The 13,440-nt window shown below is 43.6% G+C and overlaps 1 protein-coding gene across 3 annotated transcripts in view; it reads right to left on the bottom strand.

Annotated features, from left to right (window-relative positions):
• Positions 1–13,440, bottom strand: part of PRDM16 (PR/SET domain 16) — an 895,576-nt gene that overhangs the window by 30,755 nt on the left and 851,381 nt on the right. For all 3 annotated transcript variants that reach the window (XM_030222585.1, XM_030222586.1, XM_030222587.1), the window contains 2 exons: positions 12,754–12,923; positions 7,757–7,931 (listed from right to left, as the gene is read on the bottom strand). In XM_030222585.1, coding sequence (XP_030078445.1) covers positions 7,757–7,931; positions 12,754–12,923 — 345 coding nt within the window. The remainder of the gene's footprint in view (positions 1–7,756; positions 7,932–12,753; positions 12,924–13,440) is intronic.

The following is a 13,440-nucleotide window of genomic DNA, read 5'->3' as shown; positions in this document are numbered from 1 at the left end:
CCCCACCTCGGGCTCTGGCCCCCTCCCACCTCGAGGTCTGGCTACGCCCCTGAGTGGCGTGCAGTAAGAATAAATCAAACATAAGCAATAGACAATTACAGCAGTAAAAATACTCAAATAACAATACAAAGTATGGCATAGTATACTACTTACAATGTCAAAACAATATGTAATAGAACATTTTAATAGTCAGCATAGGGTATAACTAAAGATGGAACATATAGATAGGTAAGGGAGTAAGAGGAGTTAGAAAATAAGGTGAGTAATTTAAAGAAATTTGCACATGAGGTCAGAGAGATGATTAAATGTTATCTTAGCTAGGGTAGGAGTGGATAAACATGTCCTGCTGCAGTATTTATATTATATATTATATTTATTGCATTTGTATCACACATTTTCCCACCTATTTGCAGGCTCAATGTGGCTTACATAGTTGTGTTAAATTACTTAGGGACTTATATAGTTTTAATGACATTGTCATTTCAGTTTGACGAGTACCTTTAGTGATGTGTGGCGATTAAGTAAAGGAGTAGAGGGGAAAGAAGGGAGTGGTTAGGGTAGTTATGTAAGGTGGGAGTTCATAATTGCGTGGATTGATGAGGTGGTTCGGTAAGGCTATTGGTTCTCATTGTAAGCCTTGTTGAAGAAAAAATGTTTTCAAAGATTTTCGAAAGTTTTTTGTTTCGTTGATTGTTTTTAAGTCTGTAGGCAATGCATTCCACATCTGCGTGCCCATGTAAGAGAAGGTGGAGGCATGCAACAGCTTGTATTTAAGTCCTTTGCAGCTGGGATAATGCAGGATGAGAAATTTGCGGGATGATCTTGTGGCGTTTCTGGGAGGTAGGTCCACCAGGTTTGGATCCCATGCCACTCCTCGTGTGTGTGTGTGTGAGACTCAGTGGCGTACCAAGGGGGGGGGGCAGTCCGCCCCGGGTGCACGCCGCTGGGGGGGTGCCGCGCGCCTGTTGGCTCTTCGTTTTCATGCTCCCTTTGCCCCAGAACAGGTTACTTCCTGTTCCGGGGCAGAGGGAGCATGAAAACGAAGAGCAGGCAGGTGCGTGGCACCCCCCCCCCCCAGCGGCGTGCACCCGGGGGGGGGGGGGTTCTTTCACCGGGGGGGGGCGTTGCACTGTTCTGGGGGAGCGCTGCACCCGGGGGACGGGGCGCATCGACGATCCGCCCCGGGTGTCAGCTCCCCTAGGAACGCCACTGGTGAGACTAAGAAGTTAGTTACTTCCTCCATTAAAGCCCTGGTTGAAGAGCCAAGCTTTCACCTGCTTCCTGAAGCAGAGATAGTCTTGTGTTAAGCGGAGCCTTTCAAGAAGTGCATTTCAGAGTGTGGGGGCTACTCCGGAGAAGGCTCGCTTGCTGGTATCACGTCCTGTAATGTCTTTTGGAGAGGGTAGGGTGGCTCCTATCAGCTTTCATGTCACTTTCCCTTGTTAGTATGTAGTTCATTTATTGTTTCAAATGAACTGACTCTCTGACTTTACAGAATTCAGTTGTAAAGAAGCATCTTTTATCAAGTTCAAAGTTCCAGCCATCAAGTTGAGTTAGCGTTAATGTACCAGTCAACATAAAGTTTTATCGTTCTCACAAGCCTCATTATCTGCATGGTGGAGACTGGAGAGAAGCATTTTCCCACCAGCTGAGATATTTTTTTTCGATGTGGGGGTGGGTGGGGGTGGGGGGGGGGGAAAACATTTGGTGCCCACCCACTTCTTGCCTAGGCCCACCCAAAATCTGCTCTCTGGCTACGCCCCTGCCACTAACTCATGCTATTTTAACACAGATCCCATTTTATGCAGTGAGAACCAGTTAATAATAACTGGAGTTAAGAGTAAACCAACTTATTCCATAAATGTACAATATTTTATAGGTTAACACGCAATAAATTGATTTAATGTTCACTACGTTTTTTAAGGTGCACCAACCAACCAAATGCACACCATAGGGCATTACAGCACCACTAAGAGTCATGAGTAAGTTGACCTATGCCCTCATTGCTCATAACTGATCCCAAGATATGGCAAAATTCCACAACAATTATATCCAATATATCTTGCTTTAATAGTGGCGTGCCCCTCAATCACGACAAATATAATCAAAGACCTTCCCAGCCACCTCCTTTTCCTTATGACTACTTTATATTTACTTTTTTTCTTATTTTCTTTTTTCTGATACTATTACTCAATATATGGGAGGGGCCTACACCTCACTCAGTCTCAACTTATATTGTACTGTACACTCCTCCGCTAGGATTGAGCTTTAAACATTTTTCGCAGGCTGTACTTATTCTAGCCAAATAAAGCATAGCTTAGCTTAATTGATCCAGTGCAGACACATCCCCGACAGGTGCCTGTTTCGCTCAACTCGGCTTTCTCAAGGGGTTAATCTTGCACGGGCAGCGTTACAGCCTATTCTCGCTTATTCTCTTCTCCTGGTAAGGAGAGAGAAAGAAAGAACCCTCACGACTGTATGAGACTTCCCGATCAAGTAGTGCTGGTACACAAGAAGTTTTCCACCTATTAAAGCAAGACTCATTGCTCATAAGGCATCGGAGGCATCTTGTTTTGTATTCAACAGCTCTCCAATCTTGGAATGAAATGCTCTAATAATAGCTTTCAAGTTTGCAGCTCTCTACTGTGGGACAAAGAATACCGATTCAATTTTACGAGTTTTTGGACAACAGCACGAGAAAAAAAATCATTAATAGCCAGTCAAGGAAGGGGTGATGAAAACATCTCAACTGACACAAACCTTTTGCAAAATAAATGGCCTAACAGCTGTGAGACTCTGGCCCACAACCCGTCGTTGAATGCCATAATGGCACGACTGAATTTTGAAAGTCGATCTCCTGTCTTATTAGGATGATTAACGTGCAACTTGCTTTCAGTCTTACTGCTACTTAATTCCAGACTAATGAAGGCCCCATTCCCATTCAACACGAAGGTCCATTTTAGACTCCATACCCTGGGAATCTGTTGCATGGGAATTATGTAGAGTCTGATCCTTCTAGACTCTTTTCCGAGGTGCTTTGGTTTCATGGTGGTAGGCCTAAGACTGCTGCAGACAGAGAAGCCCTGCCTCTGGATCTTACAGTTCCGCTTTGACTAGTCTCTGGACACTGTTGTAAAGAAAACTGAATTCTGCTGGTTCTGATATCCTTGATTGGGCCAATCAAAGATAATAACGTGCATGAGTTTTCATAGTTACCTTATTTGGAGTTTTGACAACAAAAGGGTTGTTCACTAAACTACAGCCTGCAGCACATGAAAAAGATGCTGACAAAGGGACGACTGCTTATGGAAATGGCACCTATGTCCAAGTTATATTTACTGCTATGGAATGGAATATTGCTCAATATGCCCTATGAATATATCTTTAAAAGAAAAGGCAATGGAGGAGGGAGTCAGGGACCGAGACCTTAGATATGTTTTTCTGTGTTTTTATCAGTCTCCAGCTGCTCATTCCTACATGGAGCCAGGTGACCCCCGTAGCTTTTAGGGCTAAGGGGGGAATTCATCAAGCAGCGTTAGGGCCTTTAAGTGTGTTAAGGGAATTAATGCATGCTAAATGCTAAAAAGCCCGTTTTATACCTATGAGCTCCTTAACATTTAGCGTGTGTTAATTCTTTTAAAACACGTTAAGGCCCTAATGCTGCTTGATGAATTCTCCCCTAATTTTCTTTTCTGTGTCAGATCCTAGTAAGAAATGTGGAGGAGCATTTTCGATATGTGTAAGTCCGACTTTGGACGTTCTGCTCAAAACATCCAGAATCCAAATAGCAAATATAGGGCCCTGTTTACAAAAGCGTGCTACCGTTTTTAGCATGCGCTAACCGTGTAGATGCTCATAATATTCCTAGGGGCATCTACACGGTTAGCGCACACTAATTTTTAGCGCGCACTAAAAATGCTAGCGCGCCTTTGTAAACAGGGCCCATAGTGATTTTCCAAACAGCAAAATGTCTTATCGTTTATTTTTGAAAATGGCCACTCGCTAGATGTTTTTCTGCTCTGTGCATTTATCATTTTGGTCCATTTTTGGAAAAAAATAAATAAATCCAAGAGAAAAATGCACAAAATCAAGCCATTGGGATGTAGGAGGAGTCGGCACTCTTAGTAGACTGGCCACACAAACATCCCAGCAGAGCAGTGGGGCTCCCTTATATTTTTAGAGTGAGCCCTCCAAAACCCGCTAAAAACCTACTGTACCCAACTATATACCACTACAATAGTCTTTATGACTACAGGTGCCACCTATATGTGGGTACAGCAGGTTTTTGGTGGGTTTTAGAGGGCTGACATATTTCATCAGAAGTGTAACAGATAGAGTGGATTATTGGCCTGGGTCTCCTTCTCTACAGTGCACTGCACCTATCACTAGGCTACACCAGGGATCTGCTTGATGCACTAATAAGACTGGCTATAACATCGGAGACTGTCATAGAGGCTGGTATGTACTGTTTCTTTTACATCTTTGGGGGGTGGGGGGGTCAGTGACCACTGGGGGAGTAAGGGGAGGTCATCCCCGATTCCCTCCGGTGGCCATTGGGTCAGTTGGGGCTCCTTTTTGAAGCTTGGTCGTGAAAAACAAGGGACCAAGTACAGCCGGCGAAATGCTCTACAAGCCTGGCTTTTTTTTTTCCATTATTGGGCGAAGCCGGCCATCTCGTGAGCACGCCCCCGTCCTACCCCGCCTTCACTACCCTACCGACACGCCCCCTTGATATTTCGCCGGCTCCGCGATGGAAAGCAGTTGAACCCGGCCAAAATCGGCTTTCGATTATACCGATTTGGCCGGGTTCAGGAGATCGCCAGCCATCTCCCGATTTGTGTCGGAAGATGGCCGGCGATCACTTTCGAAAATGAGCTGGCTGGTCATTTAGGGCACTTTTTGTGACTTAGTCGTTATTAAAACAGGTCTAGTTCAAAGCATGTTAGTTTTAGTCCTGGACGTTTTCATTTTGTTGTATTATGGCTGAAAAAAGTCCAGATCTTAGGAATGCCCAAGCCCCACCCTTAACACATCCCCCTGAGATCTGGATGCACTGCAGACGAACAGTGTCGAAAAACATCTGGAAAATGGGTTTTGAAAATACCATTTTGGATGTTTTGATGAGAAAAAAATGTCCACATGCTGCATTATGCTACTTTCCAGATGTTTTTCTTTTTTTGAAAATGAGCTCCATAGCCTAGAAAGCCCGCTTTGCTGCCCCTCTACTCTGCACATAACACTGCAGGTACCGCAATATATAGGATTAAAGCTAGAAAGCCCCCAGGGTTCTTACTCCTTGTATCCCTTTAAAAAAAACCCCACTGAACAATTCCACACAAAAAAGCTCAGCTTAAACCAAAAAGTATAGAAACAAGCTCTAACCTTGAATAATAATTTCCTAACAGAATTACAAGTGTAGTGAACCTTTTTTTTTTTTGGTGACTTTTCTTGCTTCCTTAAATTTTTTTTACTTTTAATCATTTATTAAAAAGGAGGAGAAAAAGTCTTAGCAGTCGCAGGTTTACGCTGTGGAAACTGGGCACTGTTTTTCTAACCCAGTAAACTCTCAGCATGAGAAGCACAGCTGCTTCCGACTCAGACCAATCATCGGCAAAAACCTCCCAACACTCTTTTTAATTTCTACAAAAACTTATAATATAAAATTGCAGTTCTGATATCTGATCACACAGCAAAAAGGATCTTTGCTGGTAAATGCGAGGTCTCAGCAGCATGGTGAGAACTTATAAGATAGACAGGTTCCCCTGAAGAAGCCTGTGGCGGTGAAACGGGTCCTCGTCGGGATCAGGATGAAGTCGGAGCACAATTAAGTTAAGTGCGTTTTTTTTTTTTTTTGCTGTGTGACCAGATAATCAGAAATGCAAATATATCCCTATTTTAAAACAACAGATGAGGATTCTATCAAGCAGAGGGATGATTTTCCGCATCTACCTTCCACAATTGCAAGCACAGCACCAAGCAAAAAGGAAAACAATTTAAAAACATATGACTTGTTAATACTTAGCTAAAGAAATAATATCACGATGATAGAATTACGGTCAAGTTTGTTTCTGGACAAAAGTTATGCAAAAATAAGATGAAAAAAGTTTGCAAGTTGGTTTGCTTTGCACTGTTCTGACATGGCATCTCTTTTTGCCATCATGATTTTCTTTCCTGCAAACTCAGGAAGGAAAAAAGAAAGAATTCACCACAACACTGAGTAAACAAAAGCTTTTATAAAACTTGTCGAGCCTGATAATCAAAAGAATTGTCCAGTTAATTTTGGGAGTAACCTACACAGGTCATGACTTTTAATATTCCCTTCTTACAGACTGGTGAAATTTTCTCCAGCCAGCATGTTGTCTGGAAAAATATTTTTACCAGTAGATGCCAGGCGTGGGGTGAGAACTTTGAAACAGGGATGGAAGGGTGGACAAATAACTTTGTTATGCACTGGCCTGGCCCTTTAAAAGGTAGTGGCCTAACTTGGGCCTGCTACCTTTGCCTTGCTGAGCCACTTTTGGAAAGGGTACGCACTCATTCCTCATTGTGCTCTCATTGCACATGTTCTGTTCTGTTTGACACTTATATACTGTCCGTTATTCCACAAAAGATTCACGGCGCTTAACAAGCAAAGAGACTCTTGTACATCAGAGGAATTAGCACATGAATAGAACAAAATAACAATATAAACAGAGCTAGATTTTCCTAAACAAAGTGACGTATTATTTACTAAAAATGTGAACAATTGCGCATTCGCAAACCACTGCTCATGCACAAACAGTGCACACACATACATGCGCTACCAGAAAAAAAAAAATATGCGCTCTTTCCAAAAGAGTTCACCCATTTCCTGAATAGTGCACACACTTTCGAAAAAGCTCGCACTCAACAGCATTGCTCCCTTGACAAAAAAAAACAAAAAACAAAAACATGGCCACCAAAGCCAATGGAGTGGAGGAGTGGCCTAGTGGTTAGGGTGGTGGACTTTGGTCCTGGGGAACTGAGTTTGATTCCCACTTCAGGCACAGGCAGCTCCTTGTGACTCTGGGCAAGTCACTTAACCCTCCATTGCCCCATGTAAGCCGCATTGAGCCTGCCATGAGTGGGAAAGCGTGGGGTACAAATGTAACAAAAATAAAATAGATACTATTGGAGATTCTACATGGAATGTTGCTATTCCACTAGCAACATTCCATGTAGAAGCCTGCACGGCCACATTGGTGATCTGCAAGGGCTGACTTCTACATGGAATGTTGCTAGTGGAATAGCAACATTCCATGCAGAATCTCAAATAGTAGCAACAGTGGAGGAGTGGCCTAGTGGTTAGGGTGGTGGACTTTGGTCCTGAGGAACTGAGTTCGATTCCCACTTCAGGCACAGGCAGCTCCTTGTGACTCTGGGCAAGTCACTTAACCCTCCATTGCCCCATGTAAGCTGCATTGAGCCTGCCATGAGTGGGATAGCGCGGGGTACAAATGTAACAAAAAAACAAAAAATTGAAACAAACATTCCTGGGAACAATGTGAAATGGAAAATTTCCAGCTGCCCATTGTTACTGCACATCTGTTTGTCTAGCAGGCACAGAAACAGAGAAGATGATGCCAGGTTATAGGATCCTTCCTCTACTCTAGTTTCCCTGTTTCCTACCAGTTTCAGTAGACCCCAGTTGATCTCCAGTTTTACCACTTCTTTTTCACATAAAAGAGGAGACAGAAAAGAGTAGTTATCATGCTTGCAGGGTGATTTAGCATTTTACCTTTTATCTGTTAAATTTGAGGCTTGATTCAATTCGCTATTTGCAATAAAGTTTCGTATTTCGGAGAAATAGGAGTCCTCTTTCTCATCTAAAAGTGCATGGGTTTCTGATTCTGAGTTGGGCGAGGAGGCGTTGGTCCCAAGGTGGTTCGTAATGACTCCGGAGTGCTGACTCACTGTACAGAGAACGAGCAAGAACACAACAGGAAATGGAATCAGATATCACGCAGGTCACTCTCGAGAAAGTCCTGAGCAATTAATACAGATAAACAGTGATTGCCAAGCATTATGGACACGTCATACTGGAAATAGACCTTTTGGAATCCTTTTTTGGACACAGTTATTGCATGGCTAGGTGCAACTCAATAACAGCAAGACAAATTACGCTGGAAATCTCAAGATCTTAAAGGTGGGTATGAACTGCATGACCATAGGACCATACAATGCTGAGTCAGACCAATGGCCATTGAACCCAGCATCCTATTTCTGATGGTGGCCAGACTGGGCTACAAGTACCAGATCCCAAAACATAGATCTATTTTTCATAACTCATTTCAAAGGTTAAGTGATGTCTACTTGGCTAATATTTTTTATGGACATCTCCCTCAGGTGCACATTCCCTAGGATTTGGGCATTTATTGATCCTAGCCACATTGGTACTAGTTTCTAACATCTGCTCAGCAGTTTAGCCTCTCCTTGATGCCGTTAGGAAAGTCTGGAGAGGGAAACAAAGAGAAAGATTGGAAGCGGACGTAGGAGGCAGGAATCTTAAAAATGTACATCCCGCAGAAGTGAATAAGGAAATAAGTTTTATTCGTATCCTGCAAGCTATGGATAATAAAATAAGGCTTATGGTTTCCTAATGCAAAATTGTCTCTTGATTGGTAACAAAGACCTGTGAATGTACAAAGACTAGGCATCCATCACAGCCTTCATGATTGCTCTAGGTGATGGAAGTAGAAGCTAACCCATGGAAGATCCATTGGTGGTCTCCTACATGCTGTTACAGATCTGCTACATGTTGAAACACTCACAAAGTAGATTTGTCTCTCTCACAATCCAATATGTATTACAGTCTCCAGAGAATAATGAGGGATTAAAGCTCTATTCATATATTTTTGTTCCAACATGGATTGGGTAGAGGATAAACTTTGCCCACTTGGTTTGGGCTCCTATAATGGTTGTTTGCAGGGTTTTTTTTTTTTGCATTTTAAAATAATTTGTACTCTTTGTGATGTCCAGTACCATGTATGCAAATAGCAAATGGTTTTGGATGGCTCATGATCAGGTATTTTGCTTGATCATTTTCCACTGTTTTTCAGAAGATATAGGATGTATTTTTATAATTCCCAACCATATGTGGTCACATACTGACAGATGTACAAGTAAGCACTACGACTTGGTGGCATGCACTTTACCGGTGGGTGTGCAGAGGGGCACAGTTTGGGCGGAGCATAGGGGGCGGTCACCAGTAAGCTCATAAATTATAAACTACATTAACCTATGTAAATATATGAACAAAGTATGCACCTTCACTTTATTCCAGTTCTGCAGCAGGCGTACATGATTGCATCTACATTCCAGGCATGTTCTCTGCCATGTATACTAGTGTTGCAGAACCACAAGTAGGTGCCTACTTTTCTTTATAGCAGGGGCATAGCCAGCTCTCCAGTTTTGGAGGTGACAAGGGGTAGACTGGGGGGGGGGGGCAATGCATTTCTCTCTCCTCACTATCTCTCCCTTCTCACCTTTGCTGGTGGGGATATTGAGGGCCTGCCAGCCCAATAAATACAGTACATCCACTCCACTCCTCGGCTGCTTCCCGCCTGCAGACGTCGGCAGTGCTGGGACTTCCCATATATGTGAGAAGTCCCAGCATTGGTGGCTGAAGGCACACCACTGCTGTCTGAAGGAAGGAAGCAGCTAAGGAGGAGGGAAGCACAGGCACTGTATTTATTTGGGTGTGGGGCTTCAGCATCCTTGCCATCAAAGGTAAAGGTCCCCAAGGCCCCCCACTGCTTTATAGAATACTAATGCATGGCCGACAATGCACTTACATTTAAGGCATGATTACTTATTCCAACCTGTTAGCACAATCACGCATAAATGATAGAATTCTATAATTTGAGTGTGTTCTCATGCCCTCTGCCCATGCACAAACTCACTAGCAAAGTACGTGCCATCAAATCATGGTGCATATTTTATACTATCTGGTACTGTATAAGAGGTCATTTACGAGTCTACGCATAAATGATAGTATACTACCATTTAAGTGCCTTACTGTCGCCTAGAACTATCCCCTTAGGGGTGGAAATTGTATAACCGTGTGCCTTCATGTAGGCACCCCAAGGGGGCGCTGTAGAAGCCTATTCTATAAAGAAACCTGGGTACCTATGTTCCATTATTGAATACTAGTGTAGCCCAGTATCGACACATCTAACATTGAGGCACCCTGCACTTAAGCCAGTCATAGAGAGGGTGAAAGTGTGAAGCACCCAAAGGCAGCAGGGGCCCTAGAAATCTGTAATATTTTATAAGTTACGAGTGTAAGTGGGAGCTCTACTTATGTTCCGCCCATGCCTGTTGTGGTTGGAACTTTTCTTTCTTTACAATAACTAGCAATGTTTTAGTACGGATTCCAGCTGTCCTTTTCATCACCGGTCTGTATTAACTCAAGTTATAATCCTAAAAAGCCAAATGCATGAGATAATCCTTTTTTGCCTTGTGCTATTAAATTGTGAGAGAGAAACTGAAACATGCAGATATGCAAATAGATACAAGTGGGAAGTTCATTATACCTTTTTAGTCTATTTTCTGTTCCCAAATTATCGGTAATTAACGAGACCCCTATATGTTACAAAGCCCACATACAGAACTGTTGACGGAAGGGTCTTGTAGAAACGCATTCGCCTCTCTCAAACACACAGGAAACTCCGTTAAATAGTTCATAACAGAGCAAGGATTAATTCCCAGATCACGTGAAAAGTAAAGCAGAATGGAACATTAATCCATTTAGGGACCTTTTTACCAAGCCACGGTAGAGCTTAGCACACGGCGATTCAGCCGTACCGGAGCCTGGCGGTAGTGCTGACTCCCACCACGTGGCATTTCTGGCGCCAAAAAATAATTTTACATTTTTTTTCACCAGAGGCTTACCTGGTGGTAATCGGGCAGCGCCGTGGGCCGTCCAGTTATTGCCAAATGAGCACGGGAGCCCTAACCGCCTCTTCAATTGGAGGCGGTGAGGGCTCCCCCCCAGAAATGGCCACGTGGCAAGTTTTACTCTTATCGCACCACCATTTCCATTTTTAAAAAGTCCTTTTACCGGTGGCAATAAAAGGAGGCCTTGGCGCACGGCAAACCCGCATGCCAACAGCACCGCAGGGATCCTTTTCCCGCTGCTTGGTAAAAAGACCTCTAAATGAATTAATTCTTCGTGCAGGGCAATGTTCAGCCTATGGCTGTCAGCGTTTTACAAAATGCTGGCTGTTGTGGGCTTTTTATACTCAGGTATTAAACACTGGGCCTTACTCTGAAACCAGTGCTGAATATCTGGGTATTATGTGGCTGTCAGCATAAAGTTAGGACAGCCTTTTGCCTATGGAAGAATACAGCTACCAGGATAATTCTCATTGAGTATTGACTCATAGTTTTTATGAAAGTAATGCATGTTACAGTTATTGGTTTTTGTTTTTTTGGGGGGGGTGGAAGGGGAGAATAATTTTCAAACTGCCCGCACTGCTGTAAAGTCCATAGGGGCTTTTTATCCATGACCTTAGCCACAGTTTTCAAAATAAGGGTATGTGTGCATGTTTCCTGTGTAAATTACCTCAAGAAAATTACCCCACACATATTTACATATGCTAATTTGTGTCAGTTCTTTTCAAGAAAATACATGCATATTTTAGAAACTTCATTTACTACGCAGCCAGGAGGGACGTGCGTTCATTTCAAATGACATATCGCAAGTCATTTCATTTTGTTGGCAAATGAAACAAGCAACCCCCCCCCCCCCCTCCAAATTTTATGGGTTTTTTTTCTTCATGTGCTGTCAATAATGTGACTTTTCTAAAAGAATACACACTCTTAATGACAATGTTTCCGTGACAAAACATAAGGGAAAGAAAACCCCGAACAAATAAACATTCAGGAAACAACAGGAAACAAAATTTTTTGGCTGCTCAACCCTGTAAGTTTAGCAAAAAACAGGAAGGACCAATTCATAATGCCCATTTCCATAGGTAACACATAACCAGTGGTTTGCTGGTAAACTTTTAACAGCGGGTTCTTTCTCTGGGCGTAGTCAGCCCTGCATTTTGGGAGGGGGCCCTCGGGTGGACTGGGGAGGCAACACATTCCTCTTCTCCCCCCCCCCCCCCCCCCCCCCGTCTACGCAGGCATGCTAGGCATATCTTTGCTGGCAGGGATGCCGAGCTCCGTCTGCCAAATAGATGGACTGCTGCGGCTCCTTGTTGCTTGTTTCGGGCTCTGAGCAGCATGACAGGACTTGTCGCGCATGCTCATAGCATATGTGAGAAGTCTTGGTGTGCTGCTCAGAGCCGGAAAATAGCAGTAGAGGGCAGAAGCGTAGTCAGGTTGAAGGCGCAGGGGGGGAGCAGAGAGCGGACTGCCGATGGTGCCAGTGCGTGTTTTAAATGCAACAGATCTCGTAAAAAAATAGACACCGGTGGAAGTCCGTTTGGGGGAGCGACCGCTCCCCTGGCGCCCTCCCTAGCTATGCCTCTGGCAGTGGGCAGCGGCAGTCGATTTATTTGGCTGGCGGGGCTCAGTATCCCCGCCAGCAAAGTAAAATGGAGTTCAGGAGGTGGCCCGAGCCTAAATTTTGGGAGGTGCTCCCAAACATTCTTAGAAAAAGTAACAAACGGCTCCAGCACATCACCGTACATAACTTAGAAAATTACCCTCCCTCTGTATAAATCTCTAACCCATTTACCAGATATTGACGAACATAGCAGAGGATCATTTTTTTTCATCTACCTGGAACATTCTCATGTTCGTGCTTTTTAAGATGTCGGTCTAAGTTGGTCTGTTGCCCAAAACATCGATTACATAAGTGACATTTAAATGGCTTCTCCTTGTTGTGGATGTTTCTAACGTGACGCTGCAGGTTGGAGGAGATGCTGAACGACCTGTCACAGTACTTACACCTGGAAGAGAAAATCCCAGTTCACATGAAAAAGGATTCTTACGGATCAGACTGAAGTATTACCCAGTTTGAGAACCTACAAGCACACGTTTGAAATGCTTCAGTTCTAGTCTGGATATTCACAAAATCAAATCCCACAGTCTTTGGAAAATAATGATGACATAAATTACTAAAGCCAAGACTGACTATGCTGTTTAAATAAAGCTACTAGCTCCTTAAACAATGTTTGTTAAACATATTCATTTACTTTATAATTACTTTTTTCTTTTGCTTTTATTACTTAAAGAGTGCCCTCAGTATAAAACCACTATTTGAGACAATTAATTTCTGTGCCATGTGGTATAGCACTTCATTCATTGGGCTACTCTTTATTATTATGTGCTATAGCGCAGTGACGTTTCTGGGGGGGCTGGCACCCGGGGCGGATCGCCGATGTGCCCCGCCCCCCGGCTGCAGCGCTCCCCCCGATGCAGCGCGGACCCCATCCCAGTGAAAGGACACCCCCGTGAAGCAACCCC

The sequence above is a fragment of the Microcaecilia unicolor genome, chromosome 13 (genome assembly GCF_901765095.1).
Source record: "Microcaecilia unicolor chromosome 13, aMicUni1.1, whole genome shotgun sequence".
NCBI classification, from domain to species: Eukaryota; Metazoa; Chordata; class Amphibia; order Gymnophiona; family Siphonopidae; genus Microcaecilia; species Microcaecilia unicolor.
Note: the sequence above shows the minus strand (reverse complement) of the source record. Positions and strands in the feature narration are given on the sequence as shown.